At 43.4% G+C, this 20,825-nt stretch overlaps 1 protein-coding gene across 1 annotated transcript in view; it reads right to left on the reverse strand.

Annotated features, from left to right (window-relative positions):
- Positions 1-9,025: 9,025 nt before the first annotated feature.
- Positions 9,026-20,825, reverse strand: part of vcanb (versican b) — a 36,592-nt gene continuing 24,792 nt past the window's right edge. The window contains exons 12-16 of the mRNA XM_080875533.1: positions 18,720-18,878; positions 17,977-18,059; positions 12,303-12,447; positions 10,686-10,868; positions 9,026-10,580 (exon numbers count right to left, since the gene is read on the reverse strand). Of these exons, the coding sequence (XP_080731659.1) occupies positions 10,333-10,580; positions 10,686-10,868; positions 12,303-12,447; positions 17,977-18,059; positions 18,720-18,878 (818 nt within the window). The 3' untranslated portion in view covers positions 9,026-10,332. The remainder of the gene's footprint in view (positions 10,581-10,685; positions 10,869-12,302; positions 12,448-17,976; positions 18,060-18,719; positions 18,879-20,825) is intronic.

A 20,825-nucleotide genomic window follows, 5' to 3' on the forward strand; every position in this document is an offset into this window, starting at 1 on the left:
CGGCCTGGGGCTCGGTCACTCTGGCACAGCTGGCTGCCGGCGGAGCTCACGGGCATGTCACTGCAACCCCCCCCCCCCCCCCGACTTCTTCTGCTCCTCGGCAGCTGAGTGACCCCTCATCTGGGACTCTCCTCAGCTCTTTCTGGGACAGTGGCGCGGCTGCCCCTCTGTTGGTCTTCCTTGGTCTCTTGTGTTCTGGAGGCCTCTGGATGTCTGGAGTTTTGATCTCCTCCATACCTGCTTCATGCCCTGGTGGACGGGGCTGTGCACACATGAAGGAACCTTTTAAAAACAAGCGCGTTCATGCTCACAGGTGTACACACGGGTGCTCACACACACAAACTACACCGTTTTTGGCTCCTACCTCAAAGCACACTGTGCGCTGTCGATCTTACGTGCTGCACAATAATATTCAATATTTAGTATTTACTGTCATATTCCCATAGATCATCGTGATGTTGTTTATTATGTTGCTCTCGTTTTCTTCTACTTGCTTTGTTTTTTCATTCTCAACAGGTGAAATTAAAAAAGTATCTACTGTTATCTATTGTTAGCTAGTTTATTGTGATGGTGTTGTTTTTATTACGTTGCTCTTTCTTGTTTGTTTCTCTTCTGTTTTTTTTAATCTCCATACAGGTGATCCAGGTGTTTTGTTTGTTTTTCTTTTTTTTTCTTCCTCCCTTTCTCACCATCTCTTCTCCCCTCTATTTTTCTTTCTCTCCCTCTCCCCCAGTCATGTCTGTCCCGTCTTTAAAAAACGAAAATAAAATAAATACATAATTATAATAAAGGTCAATCAAATGGACCGATATGGCAAGGCCATGATGATCCACTTGGTAAAGTAAATCCATTTGGCATCTTTCTTGGCCTTCAGACAACAATTCTGATGGCTAAAGATCCAAACGGGACAGGCAAAAAAAAAAAAAAAAGAAGAGAAGACTTCAAGCTGTAGGTTTGACAGGACAAGTTGCAGGAATAAAGCCATTGCTAAGATGTCAGAATAAGACATAGAGGCTTCCCTGGACCATGAAACATTGCCATTGGGATACTGAAGACTGGAAGAAGGTATTATGAACTGATGAATCAAAATTTCAAATCTTCGGTTCATCACACAGGATCTTTGTACGCCGTCAAGTATGTGAAAGGATGGTTCCACAGTGTGTGGCATCAACTGTTAAACATGGAGGAAGTGTGATGGTCTGGGGCTGTTTTGCTGGATCCAGGGTCGGTGACTTGTACAGAGTGACAGGCACCCTAAACCAAAACAGCTACCACAACTTTCTGTAGCGCCATGTAGTACCCTCTGGTATGTGCCTAGTTGGTCAGGGGTCCATTCTACAGCAAGATAATGACCCAAATATAAGACCCAGCTATGCCAGAACTACCTTAGGAAAAAAAGAACAAGCTGGTAAGCTTGAAAACATGGAGTGACCAGCACAGTCTCCAGACTTAAACCCCATTGACCTGCTTTGGGATGAACTGGAGTGAAAGCAACAGATATGGGGAGAGCTTTCTGAAGTAGAAAAGAATGTAGAAAGAATGCCACGTGTGTGTTCAGCTGATACATCTGCCAAAGGTGGCTACTTTGATGAGTCAAAAATTTAGAATACACTTTGGTTTAATAATTGATTCCATGATTTCCTCTTTAACTTCAGTTGCTTATTTGTATTATGTCTTGCAATGACACACACACACACACACACACACACACACACACACACACACACACACACATATATATATATATATATATATATATATATATATATATATATATATATATATATATATATATATACATACATACATACATACATACATATTGCTCCATTCTGTAGTTAGTATACGTAGCCAGTCCTGTCAGTAATCTCACTGAGGGGGTTCAGGCCTATACAGAACAGCAGTGGGAATAGAGCATTTCCTTTGTAGATCCCGCACTTGATGGCAACCTGTCCTATGGGCTTGAAGTTGGTCTCTAGTGTTGTCCACCACACCCCCACTGAGTTCCTGATGAAGGCTCTTAGGGTCCTGTTGATCTTGTACTGTTCCAGGCATTCCAGGATCCAGGTGTGGGGCATCGAGTCATAGGCTTTCTTGTAATCATTCCAGGGAGTGCTCAGGTTGGTCAGCCTAGTCCACACTGCCCTGTCTACCAGTAGCTGGTCTTTCACTCCTCCGCTGTTCTGACAAAACGTCCTACTTTGGCAAAACGTCCTACCGTAAGTAGTTTATGCACATTTCTGCTGTCACACAGTAATTCCAGCACAAACGTAAGTAGGTATGACGGTTTACCACTTAACTTTGCCCATCAGAGTATGCTTGTAGCTCACATTCATAAAGCCAGGATGGTTTGCCACTTCATTTTACCTGTTAAAGTATGCTTGTAGGTCACATTCAGAAAGGTAGCATGGTTTGGCACGTATTTATACCCGTCAGAGTATGTTTCTAGCTCTTATTAACAAAGGTAAGATGATTTGCCACTGAATTCTAGCTGTAAAATTATGCTTCTAGCCCATATTAACAAAGGTGGGACGATTTGCCACTTAATTATAGCTGTTAAAGTATGCTTGTACATCACTTTTACAAAGGTAGGACGGTTTGGCACATAATTTTACCCGTCAGAGTATGTTTGTAGCTTATATTCACAAAGGTAAGACGGTTCGCCACTGAATTTCGTGTTGCGCGCATGCGTAGAAACAACGGGTAGGATGGTTTGTCAGGTAGGATGGATTCCCAGAACACCGGTATTCCTGACAATTCCTTTTTGTCCCCCCACTCATGTATTGTTCTTCTTAGCTGCTATGATGCCTGACAGCAGCGTCCATGTGGTACTGAGGCAGGTTATTGGCCAGTGGTTGGATGGGAAAGTTCTCTTCTGGGGGTCCTTGGAGATCAGGACTGTCTGGCCTTCAGTAAGCCATTCTGAGTTGTGAGGAAGTGAGCAAAATGAAAAAGAACTGGATAAAATGTCTATAAAATGGTTTCTTTTCCGTCACCAGAGGATTTGTTTTCCTTTTTGTCAAAGAACAAAATATAATACTGCAATCACTTAAAAAAAGTAGTTCTTCATTTTATACATTTTATACAGTGTTCTCGTTTTTATGTTTTTTTGTTGCTTTTCTTTTCAGTTGGTAAAGGCATAAAATGAGAGAGCTCGCTGGCTCTAGGTTGGGCGAGGCAGGGCAATGTTGGCAGAGTTCAGTCCATGCCGAGGTCTATGCCAGGGGGTCGCTCATGTCCTCGTCAACCTGGGAGAGGAGCTCCTTCTTTTCATCAGTGCTCGCCAGAGAATTGCGGCTGTTGTGGGCACCCATGTACAGGGTGGCATACACTGGGTTCGTGAAGTTGGTGGGCTGCGGAGTGAAGAAAATTTCTCAGTGACTCAGGCAAAAGAAATGAAAAGATTTGGTATATTGTGAAAGAAGCAGTATTTTTCTTATTCAAATAGGCTCAGCTCGCATAAATAACAAGATGTTTCCCAGCTCAGTGCTGAAACCCTGGCAGACATTTGTGGTTTGTTATGTTTTCTGTGTTTGGTTATTTGTTTCTGAAAGTCTGGGCACTAATCATCTGCCCCCAACAAACCAGTAGGTGTATTTCCAGTGAAGAACTTGCAACTTCTTTTTAAGCACTCAGGACTTTATGGACAATTCCTCATTTGATGTTTTATGATTGTGGTGAAAAGTGTTTGAATATAGTGACCATGAGGGCTCCAGCATAAAAGCTTTATTCAGCTGCTCCCCTTATTCACAGTGGATTTCCGTTCCTGACACCCCCAAGGGATTTTTGTCTCCAGCTGGGATTAAACTGGAGATTTTTTCACTTCTTAGGTGAATGTAAAAGAAATGGTATTTATATAGTGCCTTGTGCTTTTATCTGCTGAATGCATTCACACACACAGAGGTAACTCAGGGTTCAGTATCTTGCCCAAGCATTGATCTGTATACAAACCACTCGAGCCACAACGTGTAAACCATGAGACTATGGAGCCACTCATCAGAACTAAAGTATATGATTCACATAATTCTAACAATATTCATTCCAAAATTCATTACAGATGCCAGAAGTAAATACCATAACGACACCCACTGGTTTCCTAAGTCTTGCTTTAAAGCTTTTGCATTTGGACTGTGGTGATCTCGATGGCAAAAAACTGGATATAAATGTAGAAAAGTGATTACAGATCAGTCAAGACAGAAAACTGTTTTTCACTAGACGTCCAAAGGACAGGAATATATTGAGAAACTCACTTTTTATTATTATTTGTAAATATGTGTACAAATGGTTGGTTTTTTGTACTGTTTTTATCAATAAATCTCAGCAACAAAGGACCTACACCCATGTGTGTTGATTTCTCCCTAAGATGGCAAACTGAAACACTCCAAGTTGGTGACTTTTGGAGATTTATTTCCCTGGATGATTGAGAATGCATCGAGATGAAACACAAAAGGAAGTTCACAGCTTTTAGCAGCTCCCCCACCCCCTCATCCACACACCCCCACTCCCCTCCCTCCAGAATTCCCAGCTAACAACCTAATTTACATATGAATGACTAGCCAATTTAGCTTCCACTTGGCTACCAGCCATTTGGCTGGTGGTGGGTTTTAAAGGTAGAAAGGTAGAAGCCTGGGACTCCTAGTGTTAAGACAGCAAAGAAAGAGAAGAGTGGCAACAGACCGGTAACCCATAACAACGCATGTAAACGCATGGCAACGGACAGTTAACCCATAACAACACATATAAACGCATGGCAACGGACAGTTAACCCATAACAACGCATGTAAACGCATGGCAACGGACCGGTTACCATGGCAACGGACCGGTTACCGTGGCAACGGACCTGTTACCATGGCAACGGACCGGTAACCCATGGCAACGGACAGTTAACCCATAACAACGCATGTAAACGCATGGCAACGGAAGGTTAACCCATAACAACGCATGTAAACGCATGGCAACGGACAGTTAACCCATAACAACGCATGTAAACGCATGGCAACGGACAGATAACCCATGGCAACGGACAGTTAACCCATAACAACGCATGTAAACGCATGGCAACGGACAGTTAACCCATGGCAACGGTCAGGTAACCCATGGCAACGGACAGTTAACCCATAACAACGCATGTAAACGCATGGCAACGGACAGTTAACGCATGGCAACGGACAGTTAACCCATGGCAACGGTCATATAACGCATGGCAACGGACAGTTAACCCATGGCAACGGACCGGTTACCATGGCAACGGACCAGTTACCATGGCAACGGACCGGTAACCCATGGCAACGGACCGGTTACCATGGCAACGGACCGGTAACCCATGGCAACGGACAGTTAACCCATAACAACGCATGTAAACGCATGGCAACGGACAGTTAACCCATAACAACGCATGTAAACGCATGGCAACGGACAGTTAACCCATAACAACACATGTAAACGCATGGCAACGGACAGTTAACGCATGGCAACGGACAGTTAACCCATGGCAACGGACAGTTAACCCATAACAACGCATGTAAACGCATGGCAACGGACAGTTAACGCATGGCAATGGACAGTTAACCCATGGCAACGGTCATATAACGCATGGCAACGGACAGTTAACCCATGGCAACGGTCAGGTAACCCATGGCAACGGACTGGTTACCATGGCAACGGACCGGTTACCATGGCAACGGACCGGTTACCATGGCAACGGACCGGTAACCCATGGCAACGGACAGTTAACCCATAACAATGCATGTAAACGCATGGCAACGGACAGTTAACGCATGGCAACGGACAGTTAACCCATGGCAACGGTCATATAACGCATGGCAACGGACAGTTAACCCATGGCAACGGTCAGGTAACCCATGGCAACGGACTGGTTACCATGGCAACGGACCGGTTACCATGGCAACGGACCGGTAACCATGGCAACGGACCGGTTACCATGGCAACGGACCGGTAACCCATGGCAACGGACAGTTAACCCATAACAACGCATGTAAACGCATGGCAACGGACAGTTAACCCATAACAACGCATGTAAACGCATGGCAACGGACAGTTAACCCATAACAACACATGTAAACGCATGGCAACGGACAGTTAACGCATGGCAACGGACAGTTAACCCATGGCAACGGACAGTTAACCCATAACAACGCATGTAAACGCATGGCAACGGACAGTTAACGCATGGCAATGGACAGTTAACCCATGGCAACGGTCATATAACGCATGGCAACGGACAGTTAACCCATGGCAACGGTCAGGTAACCCATGGCAACGGACTGGTTACCATGGCAACGGACCGGTTACCATGGCAACGGACCGGTTACCATGGCAACGGACCGGTAACCCATGGCAACGGACAGTTAACCCATAACAACGCATGTAAACGCATGGCAACGGACAGTTAACCCATAACAACACATGTAAACGCATGGCAACGGACAGTTAACGCATGGCAACGGACAGTTAACCCATGGCAACGGTCATATAACGCATGGCAACGGACAGTTAACCCATGGCAACGGTCAGGTAACCCATGGCAACGGACTGGTTACCATGGCAACGGACCGGTTACCATGGCAACGGACCGGTAACCATGGCAACGGACCGGTTACCATGGCAACGGACCGGTAACCCATGGCAACGGACAGTTAACCCATGGCAACGGTCATATAACCCATGGCAACGGACAGTTAACCCATAACAACGCATGTAAACGCATGGCAACGGACAGTTAACCCATAACAACACATGTAAACGCATGGCAACGGACAGTTAACACATGGCAACGGACAGTTAACCCATGGCAACGGACAGTTAACCCATGGCAACGGACCGGTTACCATGGCAACGGACCGGTTACCATGGCAACGGACCGGTAACCCATGGCAACGGACAGTTAACCCATGGCAACGGTCATATAACCCATGGCAACGGACAGTTAACCCATAACAACGCATGTAAACGCATGGCAACGGACAGTTAACCCATAACAACGCATGTAAACGCATGGCAACGGACAGATAACCCATGGCAACGGACAGTTAACCCATAACAACGCATGTAAACGCATGGCAACGGACAGTTAACGCATGGCAACGGACAGTTAACCCATGGCAACGGTCATATAACGCATGGCAACGGACAGTTAACCCATGGCAACGGTCAGGTAACCCATGGCAACGGACCGGTTACCATGGCAACGGACCGGTTACCATGGCAACGGACCGGTAACCCATGGCAACGGACCGGTAACCCATGGCAACGGACAGTTAACCCATAACAACGCATGTAAACGCATGGCAACGGACAGTTAACCCATAACAACGCATGTAAACGCATGGCAACGGACAGTTAACCCATAACAACACATGTAAACGCATGGCAACGGACAGTTAACGCATGGCAACGGACAGTTAACCCATGGCAACGGACAGTTAACCCATAACAACGCATGTAAACGCATGGCAACGGACAGTTAACGCATGGCAATGGACAGTTAACCCATGGCAACGGTCATATAACGCATGGCAACGGACAGTTAACCCATGGCAACGGACAGTTAACCCATGGCAACGGTCATATAACCCATGGCAACGGACAGTTAACCCATAACAACGCATGTAAACGCATGGCAACGGACAGATAACCCATGGCAACGGACAGTTAACCCATAACAACGCATGTAAACGCATGGCAACGGACAGTTAACGCATGGCAATGGACAGTTAACCCATGGCAACGGTCATATAACGCATGGCAACGGTCAGGTAACCCATGGCAATGGACTGGTTACCATGGCAACGGACCGGTTACCATGGCAACGGACCGGTAACCATGGCAACGGACCGGTTACCATGGCAACGGACAGTTAACCCATAACAACGCATGTAAACGCATGGCAACGGACAGTTAACCCATAACAACGCATGTAAACGCATGGCAACAAACAGTTAACCCATAACAACGCATGTAAACGCATGGCAACGGACAGATAACCCATGGCAACGGACAGTTAACCCATGGCAACGGTCATATAACCCATGGCAACGGACAGTTAACCCATAACAACGCATGTAAACGCATGGCAACGGACAGTTAACCCATAACAACACATGTAAACGCATGGCAACGGACAGATAACCCATGGCAACGGACAGTTAACCCATAACAACGCATGTAAACGCATGGCAACGGACAGTTAACCCATAACAACACATGTAAACGCATGGCAACGGACAGTTAACGCATGGCAACGGACAGTTAACCCATGGCAACGGACAGTTAACCCATGGCAACGGACCGGTTACCATGGCAACGGACCGGTAACCCATGGCAACGGACCGGTTACCATGGCAACGGACCGGTAACCCATGGCAACGGACAGTTAACCCATAACAACGCATGTAAACGCATGGCAACGGACAGTTAACCCATGGCAACGGTCATATAGCCCATGGCAACGGACAGTTAACCCATAACAACGCATGTAAACGCATGGCAACGGACAGTTAACCCATAACAACACATGTAAACGCATGGCAACGGACAGATAACCCATGGCAACGGACAGTTAACCCATAACAACGCATGTAAACGCATGGCAACGGACAGTTAACCAATAACAACTAGCAGCTGGTTCATTTGTGCTGCCCAATGCTCATGGAGTGCCGTCAGCTTCTTCAGCCAGTAAGCGCGACTCATGTCGGGGGCTGGTGCTGTCTAGCTCTTACTACTGGAGACCTTCTCTTGAATGTTTGCCACTGTGATGGTTACTGTACCTTGTTCAGGGAGTTTGCTGTGGTCTGCTCTTAGATTCACGAGCCATTGAGCATTACCGTTATGGGCTGCGTCCTTCTCCCATGTGCTTTTCCAATATTGCTCCGCCTCCAGCCTTGGTGGTGCTGTTCTCATATTGTTACATACTATTATGCAACATACTAAAGGAAAATGTATGAAGGACATGAAGACAACGTGAGATGCATAAAAAAAATCTTATAGAGCAGGTGGTCATGTTTATTTGTTTCTTATACATTCTCTTATTCCTTGAAAACAATAAACAAACTGATTCCACGTCTACAGGAAAAGGCAACATGAAGGTATGTGTCTAATAATGTAAAAATAACGTAGAAATAACCAAAAGTGTTTTCATTGACAATAGAGGAAGTCAATTTTGAGTCACAGCACAATAAAGAAAATCAACAATCTCAATAAAACTAGAGGACGGCATTGCGTATACATACTGTCAATGATAACATGATTTCTCAATAAGAAAGATCATGACAAGAGTCTGTAAACAGTGCAGAAGATATCACTTCAGTTCCATGGACCTTTATTCAATATCACAGTCCTTTCATAGTTTTGAAGTATACAATAAATTAAATTCTTATGGCTTCAGATAATATTTATAATATATATCCTATGATTAATAGCCACAGCATAGACAGACGACATATTCATCACAATTTCCTATTTGTGTTCATCAAATCTCAATTAAGAAAAAAACTCAGGTAAAATATTTTGTACAAAATCAGACAAACAATGAAAAACAATGAGTTCAGATAGGCAGACACATTGAAAATGTGGTCAAAGGTAACAATCTGAGGTGATTTGAGGTGAGGAATTCTTGCTCATCTTTATAATTCAGTGACAAGTTCAAAGTTGTCATTTTTTGTTAGTTTTGCTCAAGAACTGCTAAAATGTTTCCATTTAATTTTTCCATTTCCATCCCTTTTAAAAGTTAACAAAGTGTGAGTGTCTTTAACCAGCTTGGACGTGACTACGCTGTTTAACAAAGAATAAAGACTTGAATTCCTTTTAATGAAAAATTTGCCACTGAGCTGCATTAAAATCTGACAGAAGGCACTAGACTTATGAGCGCAGGTTAAAAGCTGATGGCTTAAGTTACACTGAACACTTTGACTATTAAGTGTAGAACGCATTGAGGAGCTAAAGGCTGCAGTGCTCCTGTGTTGTGACTGATAGACCTGGTTTTAGGGCGACCTCCTTAGGAGACATGGCTGTGTATATCTATATCAGACACAACATATCCAAGTATTTGAACAATGGCACTAGCTGGTGTTTGAAGCAGTGAAAAGGAAGCATATCAATAATCTGAGCACCATGGTTTTGTGGGGAGACTGATGTGGTCAATAAATGAAGTTTGGAAATGAAGCTAAACTGTCCTTGGTGTCTGATCCTGGAATGTAATTGTAAAAATGTCCCCTCAAGAGACACTGATAGACAGTTCAGTGGAACATCACTCTCTATCGGTGCCTCTAGACAGACTGCTGCAATTAGTCATCACCAAAAATCTGATGTCCACAACTACAAACCCACTGAGTGTTTCATCTGATCCTGGCTGCGAGTGCGGACCTGCAGCTGCCTCTCCTTACTCAGCTGTCGATGACTCTGAATGGCGATCCAGTTGCTCTGCAGGATGTTGGAAATCTGCTGTTGCCCTTGGTTTTGTCTGTGTTCCTCCTGACTCTTGGTGTGGTGTTGATAGTGCCTGTGTTGATGCTTGTTCTGGGTGTGGCGGCGTTGAAGAACAAATGTCTTATGGTAGGTTGCAGCTGAGAGCACAGATGTAGAAATTAACTAAAAGTGAGTACAGTTGAAAATACTTTACAGACCTTTAATGAAAAAGTTAGCTAAAGTACAATTAGGAGGAGACTCACGGCTTGTGCAGGTGACTTTAGGCGAGTCCCACTGGCCGTTGGCCTGGCAGCGTATAGTTGGGGTGTGTCTCTGAATGAAGCCCTGCTTACACTGATAACGGAGCAGGGTGTTGATGTCATAGCGCAATTTTGTGGCCCCAAAAACTCGGGCATCCTTCACCACAGGAGGCTGACCGCATGATACTGTTGGCAGGAGATGCAGAGTTTAATAATGTTATTCACAAACCTGTACCAATCATTTCCATTGACACTTGGGACAGTGCAGGAAACTCTAAACATAAGCAAAGCTCTACATATTTGCTGCAGTTCTGTGAGTCCCAAGGAGAAAACTACAGCTGCCCAAAACACAACAAAGGCTCATCTCAGATCGGCCAAAAACATCTTGATGATCTCCAAGACTTTTATACTTTAGACTGACTGACAAGGCAAAAGTTGGACTTTTTGGACGTTTGAGTCCCATTACATCTGGCATCAAACTAACACAGCATTTCATAAACAGAACATCAGACTACCAGTCAAACATGGTGACTGGACTTCAGTAGTGGTAACTGGACTTCATGTCATTTTTAGCTTCTGGTGTGAATAAACATGGTCTCTAATGATGTAGCCAGGTCTCCATGATTATTAACACGCAGCAGTCCCAAATAGAGGAGGTAGTTTCCAGCAATAGCTCTAGTTTGTTGGTCTTCATATGCAAGATGGCTCTTCCATATGTTGAGTAATGGGGATTTAAATGGTTAGCATGCTTGCTTGGTATCCCAGCTGTGCTCCCTATGCCACCTGTGCTACTTTCCAGGGTTGAGAACAAACCAGGAAGATTCTGGCAGTCTGGCTATATCTGGCATGCTGTACAACATATGACTCCCGTGGAACTCTCTAATAACTATACCCTGACACTGTAATATGATGTTCTCAACCTCCATGTGACTATAGATGTGTTAAATGGCAACTGGCACCCGTTAGACCACACACCACCATCTTTGTATTTTGTTTTTACTCTTTGTCAAAAACCAAAATTTGATTGATGATCTGAAACATGTGTCAAATATGCAAAAAAATGTGCATTTTTTAATACAATGCACAGCACTGTAAGTGAAAGATAAAGATAAGTAAAAGATAAAGACTGTACTGTGATTCTGTTGTTTAAGGTTAGAATGATCACCGAGACAAAATTAGAAGCAACAGACAACACTTACTTTTTCATCCACACCCCATGTAAGTACTGCACTGAACAAAACAAAGCTAACGCAAAAGTACAGTTCCTCTCGTGGCCACTTGAGGCTGGCCTCTAAACCTAATCCATGTTGAAGAGTCTGGTACAGAACACAGCTTTGGCAACTGCTGGCAATAAAACTAAACTAAATTGAAAAGACTGTTACTTGGTCTGCAGACTTAGTCTGCACAAATTAGCTAATATGTGTCTGTGTATTACACCTGCACAGTTTATGAATGCAGCTCATTCTATGTTTACTATCCCTAGCCAATAACTTTGAAGCTAAGCTTCAAAGTTAAAGTTAAATAAAAAAGCTTCTCTAAGCTTTTTTACTTAAAGAAAGCATTCTTCCCAGTTGTCCTTTAGTCTCCAAAGAGAACACGTATGTTTTTCCATGTGCATACCTGTTCCCTTTTTGCAGGTAAATGTCAGGTGATAGTTGCAGGGCACGTCATTCCACTGTCCTCCCTCATGCCAGATCATCACCACACAGTCCTCTCCTGACTGGAAGAAGCTGTCCGGCTGGTTTGGCCTCCAATGGTCATATTGCTATCAGAAGACAAATTACAAAGGGCATTATGTTACAGACTGTCTAATTAAATTAGTTTACAAAGTAATGCTGTTACATTTAAGATGGCATGTGCACTTAGCGACCAGCAATGAACAAGCGCTTAGCATCCTAAGTTTGTTTTTCTGTTTTTTTGTGTTTGTTTTTTTTCCTTTTCTAAATAAGGCCCCAGCTGTGCTGGCCTGTTTCCCATGATGCGTGTGAGGCTGTAAGCCCGCTGAGGATTGTTTACTCCCGTGAGGAGCTGCTACAACTTAACTTCTTGTATGGTGGTAAGGACCTCACCCCATGTATGCTGGGTTTTATACCAAAAGACAGAACAAGTGATAAGAGGAAGACAAAAAGAGGGAGACATGGAGGTGTTAAATTGTGTCTGAGGAGACAACAGGTCAGTCGAACTCCCCTGCCCTCTGTTATCCTGGGAAATGTTCAGTCTGTGAGCAGCAAGCTGCATGAACTCCAGCGGAACGTTAGGTTCCAGAAAGACTTCACACAGGCACAGCTGTGTGATGACTTTTTCTGAGACATGGCTGACAGAGCAGGACCAGGACGTCGATTTTTCAATTGACGGATTTGGAGCTCTCTGAGAGAGCTCAGAAAGCTCCAAATTGCCAGTCTTGGCAGCCGGGGGTCAGTCCGCCAGGGCCTCCGCTCCTGGCCGCCACCCGGCACACAATGCACCCGACCCCTATGGCGCCTCCTGCGGGTGGTGGGCCTGCGGGAGGATGGGCCCATGTCTCCTCTTCGGGCTGTGCCCGGCCGGGCCCCATGGACTAAGGCCCGGCCACCAGACGCTCGCCCTCAGGCACCCGCCCCGGGCCTGGCTCCAGGGCGGGGCCCCGGTAACCCTATCCCGGGCAGGGTAAACTGTTCCCTCGATGTTCTTTTCATAAGGGTCTTCTGAATCGCTCTTTGTCTGGTCCCTCACCCTCAGAGTAGAGCCGCTGCTGCTCCACATCGAAAGGAGCCAGCTGAGGTGGTTCGGGCATCTGACAAGGATGCCCCCTGGGCTCCTCCTGGGTGAGGTGTTCCAGGCATGTCCCACCGGGAGGAGGCCCCGGGGCAGACCCAGGACACGCTGGAGAGATAATATCTCTCGGCTGGCCTGGGAACGCCTTGGTGTTCCCCCGGATAAGCTGGAGGAGGAGGTGGCTGGGGAGAGGGAGGTCTGGGCCTCTTTGCTTAGGCTGCTTCCCCCGCGACCTGGCCTCGGATAAAGCGGATGAGGATGGATGGATGGATGGATGGATGGATGGATGGATGGATGGATGGATTTGGAGCTCCATTTCATCGGGATCAGGATGTGGGGGTAAAGGGGAAATCCCAAGGAGGGGGAGTATGCTTGTATGTGAATAAACGTTACTATAGCGCTGTGACTGTTAGAGAGTTTATTTGCACACCAGACGTTGAACTTTTATCGGTTGCCACTGTGCCCTTTTTGCCCCCCTCATGAGTTTCCACAACTTTTCAGTACTATAGTCTATGTTCACCCGAGGGCTCACCTCTCCCCCTCCACCTCAACATTATCACAGAAGTAGGGCATAAGCTACAGGCACTTTTTTTGTTTGGTGGCATGGTTCAGTCAGACCTCTGTCACAGAGAAAAAACTCATTGAATCAGATAGTGAGATGGTCCTGACAGGTGAGTCACAGCCCTGTCTAGCCTCCCTGTACTTTCAACAGATACAAAGGATGGCTTTATCAATTGTTAATAATGGCCCCCCATCCTCTATGGGGTGAATTTCAGCTTCTTTCCTCTGGACGGAGGTTTCTAGTCCCAAGTTAGCAATATAAAAACAGCTTTGTCCCTACTGGTGCTACTGTTTTATTTGATTCATCTTCATCTTATTTATATTGTTTTTTATCACGCATCTAATTATCAAATATGTGTTTGTCAGGTTTAATGGGTGTGTGTGTGCTTTGTGAGTGGATGCCAAATGCTATCATTTTTTTATGTAAAGCAAATTTACCTAGGGATAGAAATAAAGTAATCTTGAACCTTGAACTGCAAATTTAGCAAAAACATACATTACTGGCCAAATATTTTAGGTACTTGTGATCTTAGTTGTGATTTAAGCACCTTTCCTGTTCTCGGAAAATGCACAGAAAAAAACAAATTCAATTCAGGTTTATTTATATAGGGTCAAATCACACTTAAAAAAACAAGATCATTTGGGGGGATTTTTAACCTGTCAGCCTGACACTGTGTGGACACCAAGGTTTGTAAATAAGAGAACTTGAAAATGAGTTGTATCTGCTAAAAATCTACAAGTTAGAATCTTAGTGGCCTCAAACTCAAATTCGAAGTCAGGTTTTCTGAAAAACTTGTCAATGCGATAACTCAAAAATTAGGTAATGTAGGATTTTGAAACTGCTGGATGGTTAAGGGGCAGCACTGGCTGTTGCCAGTATTTTTCTCATTAATGTCCTCTTTACGATCGTAGCTACTGATAGCTGTATCTACTTATGGACAACTTATGGACAATATCTCTTTTGTGAATATAGACTATGAAGTCCCCACCTATCCTCTTCAGAAGGCAGTCAATACTCATCACATGTGACTGGATGTAATTCATAAAATATACAGACAGTGGTGCTGCAGAGACAAAAAACAACAGGCCTAAACAAACCCAAGGTTGTGTGGCCTTATATACCAGACGAAATACACAAAAAGTTCATTTTTGTTCATTTTATACTGTATATCTACTGCACGCACTTAACATGGTGTATGGCTCCGATTTGACCCCATTCAGGGTGTGTCTGTATTAAGAATGATAACACATGACACAGTCCTCCCTCTTCAGGATCAGATTTCAATTTTCTTGCTCTGAGTTTCCAGCAGATGAACCATGTGTTTGAGATTGTGTCATCACTGCCTACAACTGCTACATCACATGAACATTTTGCCCCGAATAAGGTTTATTGCCAATTTAAATTCAATTCAATTTTATTTATATATCACCAAAGGTGCTTTATATTAAAAGGTAAAGACTACAATAATATAGAGAAACCCCAACAATCAGATGCCCCTTTATGAGCAAGTGCTTTAGCAACAGTGGGAAGGAAAAACTCTCTTTTAATAGGAAAAATCCTCCACCAGGACCAGCTTCAGGGAAGGGTGGCCAGAGTAGTAATAATAACTAATGCAAAATGGTTTATAAACACATAGTGAGTGATAAAAGATCAGTGAAGAAGAAACGCTCAGTGCATGATGAGAAGCCCCATAGTAGCCTGAATCTTCTCTTAGCTGTGGGATAACTTTGGCGGGTTCAGGGTCAACTGAGCCAAACTTCACTATATGCTTTGTCAAAAAGGAAAGTTTTAAGCCTAATGTTAAAAGTGTCTGTCTCCCGAATCCAAACTAGATGCTGGTTCCACAGAAGAGGGGCCTGAAAGCTCAACACTCTGTCTCCTATTCTACTTTAAATATCCACAAGACAGCTGCCTGAGAGCAAAGTGCTCTAATGGGGTGATATGGTACTATAACGGTCTTTAAGATAAGATGGAGCCTGATTATACAAGACCTTGTATATGAGGAGCAGGATTTTAAATTTGATTCTGGATCTACAAGGGAGCCAATGAAGGGAAGCAAATATAGGAGAAATATGCTCTCACTTTCTAGTCCCTGTCAGTAGCCTTGTTGCCGCGCTGAAGGCTTTTCAGGGAGTTTTTAGGGCCTCCTGATAATAACGAATTACAGTAGTCCAGCATAGAAGTAATAAATGCATGAACTAGATTTTCAGCATCACTTTGAAACAGGATGTTTCAAATTTTAGAGATACTGCGCAAATGGAAGAAAGCAGTCCTGCAAAGTTGCTTAATATGCGCATTGAAGTACATATGCTGGTCAAAAATGACTCCAAGAATTCTCACAGTGGAGGCCAAGGTAATGGCATCTAGTGTAAGTGTAAGATATCATATTTCTAAGATATTTATGGCCGAGTAAAATAACATCAGTTTTATCTGAATTTAGAAGAAGGAAATTAATCATCCACATCATTATATCTTTAAGATATAATCTCTATTCCTAGAGATTAACTCAAGTGATCTTAACCCAGCTTTTTAAGTAGCTTTTTAAGTAGTGGTTTAATTACTGCCAGCTTGAACGCCTGTGGGACATAACCCATTAAAAGAGAGAGGCTGATGATATTTAAGATTGAAATCTTACTGCACCTGGTATTCCCAGATTGTACTGTACTAACCAGAGATCAGGCATGCTCAGAGTGGTACAGCAGCAAGTTAAATATAGCAACAGGTCGGAAACTTGACTGAGGATAAAATCAGCAACTTAGAGATGCAGAAGTAAAGATGGGCAGAGGTTCCCCAATCTGCAAAAAAAAAAAACACACACACATACACAAAAAAAAAACTGTCTACTAATTGTGGAACATTTTCTGAATAATTTTCTTCAATGAAGAAAAAAAGTAGGCCTCAATATTTCATCAGCTACAGTTCATAATATCATCATCTCTGCCTTCACGGGACAAGGCTGAAAATCAATCTGGGCCCTCAGGTGGCACAGCATTAAAAACAGGCATGATTCTGTCATTGGACTCGTGTTTTTTGAAGTCAAACAACATTCTGAAAGGTACAGTGTCTGAGAACATCTGAACCCCAACATATTTTCCACTGAAAATCAAAGAAATCTACCTGAACCTGTAGGCTCCATAACAGATTAGCAAACCACGTCTGGTTCTACTTGCACAGTAGAATGAATAAGAATATCAAAAATGAATAAAGATCATGGAATGAATCTTGAGGCCCAATCTGGCCCAAGTCCAGTTCGGTTCCAGTCATTCCCCACTTCATCTGGTTCTGATCTATTTTGGATTCGTTCATGTAAAATGGTTCATCTTGAAACTGTACTGAAATAAGCCTGACTAATGTAGATAGTAGACAGCTCCCTAAGAGCCGAGACATTTCTTGTAACGTGTTTGCTCTACATTTATTAAAGACTTGGAAAGCTGCCATGTGTTTTTCTTTCTTTCAGTTAAATGTGAAACTATTATACTCTGGCTATTAACAGTACCTTAATAAAACACCTCTGCTACTGCTATATGAGAGCCATCATGTATCATTGAAGGCTGATTTTAAATCAAATTGCAAATGGTTACACTGGGGAACAATATGGTAAATGGCCTGTATAGCGCTTTACTAGTCCCTAAGGACCCCAAAGTGCTTTACACACACAGTCATCCACACATTCACACACTGGTGATGGCAAGCTACATTGTAGCCACAGCCACTCTGGGGCACACTGACAGAGGCGAGGCTGCCAGACACTGGCGCCACCGGGCCCTCTGACCACCACCAGTAGGCAACGGGTGAAGTGTCTTGCCCAAGGACACAACGACCGAGACTGTCCGAGCCGGGGCTCGAACCGGCAACCTTCCGATTACAAGGCGAACTCCCAACTCTTGAGTCACGATCGCCCCACGATCAATAATCATTGATGTCTGTAAATCTAACTATATCCATAGCCACTTATCTTATCAATAGTGCTTATCTTACCATTGGTCTGCCATCAGTCCATCTGAAGTCTCTCTCAAACATCTTATCATTCAGGCCAATCCACTGGTAGTCACTTCCTAGATCTGCAGGGAAAAAGCACGATGCAGTGAGTCCGAGATCATTTTACCGAAGCAGAACCTGATCAATACCAAACAAAGCATTTTGGAGAGGAGTGTAAACAGACAACAAAGAATTATGGTGAAGCACCGTTGAGCTCAGTGTCAGTAGCTTCACCAGAGTTTACTTGCAGCTCCATCACTATTCTCAGACTGATTTCTGTAGTAGAGCAGTGACTGCAAATCGTGTAGCATTTGCTTGCGTTTTCAAATTTGGTAAAATTATTATTTATCATCAAAGTTTCATTGTTTGCTTGTTTGTTTTTTTACATACATTCGTTGTGAATGAAACCCAAAGACATGTTGAAATCAATGCAATCAAATAACAAAGCAGCTACTCAAAATGTAACTAATGTTTTAGGTAGCCATTTCTACTGTATTTTCAAAAATATGATCAGATTTAGTTTTAGACCATCCAACCAAAAGTAGTCTGGACGAGTGGTTGACCACAAACAACAAAGTTGTGCTGCTAGCACGGCCAAAAACTGTTTCATTTATGATATGCATTTTTAGTATTTGTACCCCGAAGGACTTTTTCACAGACTCTCTAGACCCATAATTCCTTATACTGTCGACTGATAGTATAAGGAACATTTTAGACACCTCATCGAAACAACACAAACTTACTATTGACAAAAATTTGCTCCTCATGCGACAGGATGCTGGTCAGGTGGGCTCCGTGTATCCGACATTCCCTCTCTGCAGCGTCCCAGGTCCGACGGTGTGTAAAGTGCTTGTAGCAGTGAGATTGAAACTTCTTCCAACCAAAACCACACATCTCAATGTCTGCAGAAAGAGAAAAACAAAATGTGAAAGAACCATCAAACGAAGTGGAAAAAATATTTCATATGATATACACTTTATCTTGACTTCTTGTGTTGGTGCAGAATTAAAAATGTGGTATGTATGTGGCTATATCATAACTAATGACAAGTCCCTACTTATCTTTAAGGCAATAAAACAAAATCCACATACTGAAATATCAAATTTAGGACATGCCAGGAGCTTCGGTTAACAACTACATCAAATAGGCTCTCAGAATGTTTGTTTCTACTGTCATTAACTATGAACAGGTTCACTGAAACTGCACTCCTGAAGACTTAAAACCATAGCCATGTTTGATAAAGCTACATTTAATCTGGCGGCAGATGCCGTGCTTGCAATCTGAATGTCAACCTGCCTGTATCCGAGGGATGCCCTTCTATTAGATTAACAGGTAAGAGACTTATCCTACACACCTACAGCCAGTCTAGAATCTTCAATTCACCAAACGTTGTGCATTTCGTAGGACTAAACTCCAAGGACTTAGCTTTAATATACAGATGTTACAATAGAAATTAACACCATGGGTTAACCCAAAAAACTGTGAACCACTGTTGTGATAGCCAGTATCTCTGACTAGGGTTCTTGGTTTTATTAGGCCAGCTAACAAAGACTATGTACACCTGTTTCATAGTACACCTCTCATTTCTGAATTAAATACCACGTTCTGACTGATTATTGTGACAGATCACCTGAATCCCTTTTGGCATCTTTTAACAGCTACTTTCATCAGGATAATGCAGAAAGAAATTGTTTGGCAAATCAATTTAATGAAGAAAATTAATTTAGTGGCTTTCAGTGGCCTTCTGAGCAACTAGATCACTGACTGGAAATAAAATGTTAGATAGTGACTTCAGCTTTGGTTGGTGAGGTCGCATTGTAAAGCCTTGAGCTGAGCACGTTCTTTTGGTGTTATAAAACCAGGTTTGACACTGCATGCCTTATCACAGCTTATCACGTGGTAGTGTCAGTCAAAAGCAAACTAATCCAAGTCACCTCTCCTTGTGATGGATGGATCCTAGTGTATTCAATAACACTTAAAAGCTGTGACTGAGATCTTAAACTAATCAATAAAGTGTTTACCAAGATCACAACTCAAAGGAGGAAAAGACTTCTATAGAACCTGTCACAGTATGCGGCACCACACTGTATGAATTTGCGAAGAGGACCCAAAATATAGACACCAACGAACTTGGACCAAAACTTGAATATTAACAAAAGGCGAGCGGGAAGTGGAAGCACAGGAGGAAACAGCTGCCACTAATCTGACATAACGAGACAAAAGAAGCAAAACTGACTACACTGACATAGGACATAGACCTTCAAAATAAAACAGGAAACTGAACGGAAAGCAGACATGACAATACAACTTCACAACAAGGACAAGAAGACAAGAAACATGACAGACTAACACCGAAGACCTAAGTGAAACATAAATAAACTAAAGGCAACCAAAAGATAATCCAATTACTCAACATAATAAAGGAATAACTTCAGAACTCAAAACGTAAACTGAAAACGCTGGGTCAGAGACCCAGGATCGTGACAGAACCAACCTTTTTGCTCTTGCAGACATCACCATTAGAAAGACCACAGGTGCAAATCAGTGTTTATACAGTATGGTCTATGGACCTGATACTACACAGGTTCTGATACAGCAGGACAGCAGCACTAATTTGACGATGAAAATAAAAACCGTATAAACTAAACAAACATAGTGGCAGAACACACAAAACTGAGAGAGATCATGACAATGAGCAGAGGCAAACAAGGGAACAGACCACAGGTGGGGATCGAGCTGAACATAGTCTAACTAACGAGACGGGGAACGAAAACAGAACATGCTGCAAACAGGACAGAAGACTATCAAAGTAAAACAGGAAGTATGAGAAACACACTGAGATGCAGACT

This window comes from Rhamphochromis sp. 'chilingali', assembly GCF_963969265.1.
Source record: "Rhamphochromis sp. 'chilingali' genome assembly, chromosome: 2".
Lineage (NCBI taxonomy): Eukaryota > Metazoa > Chordata > Actinopteri > Cichliformes > Cichlidae > Rhamphochromis > Rhamphochromis sp. 'chilingali'.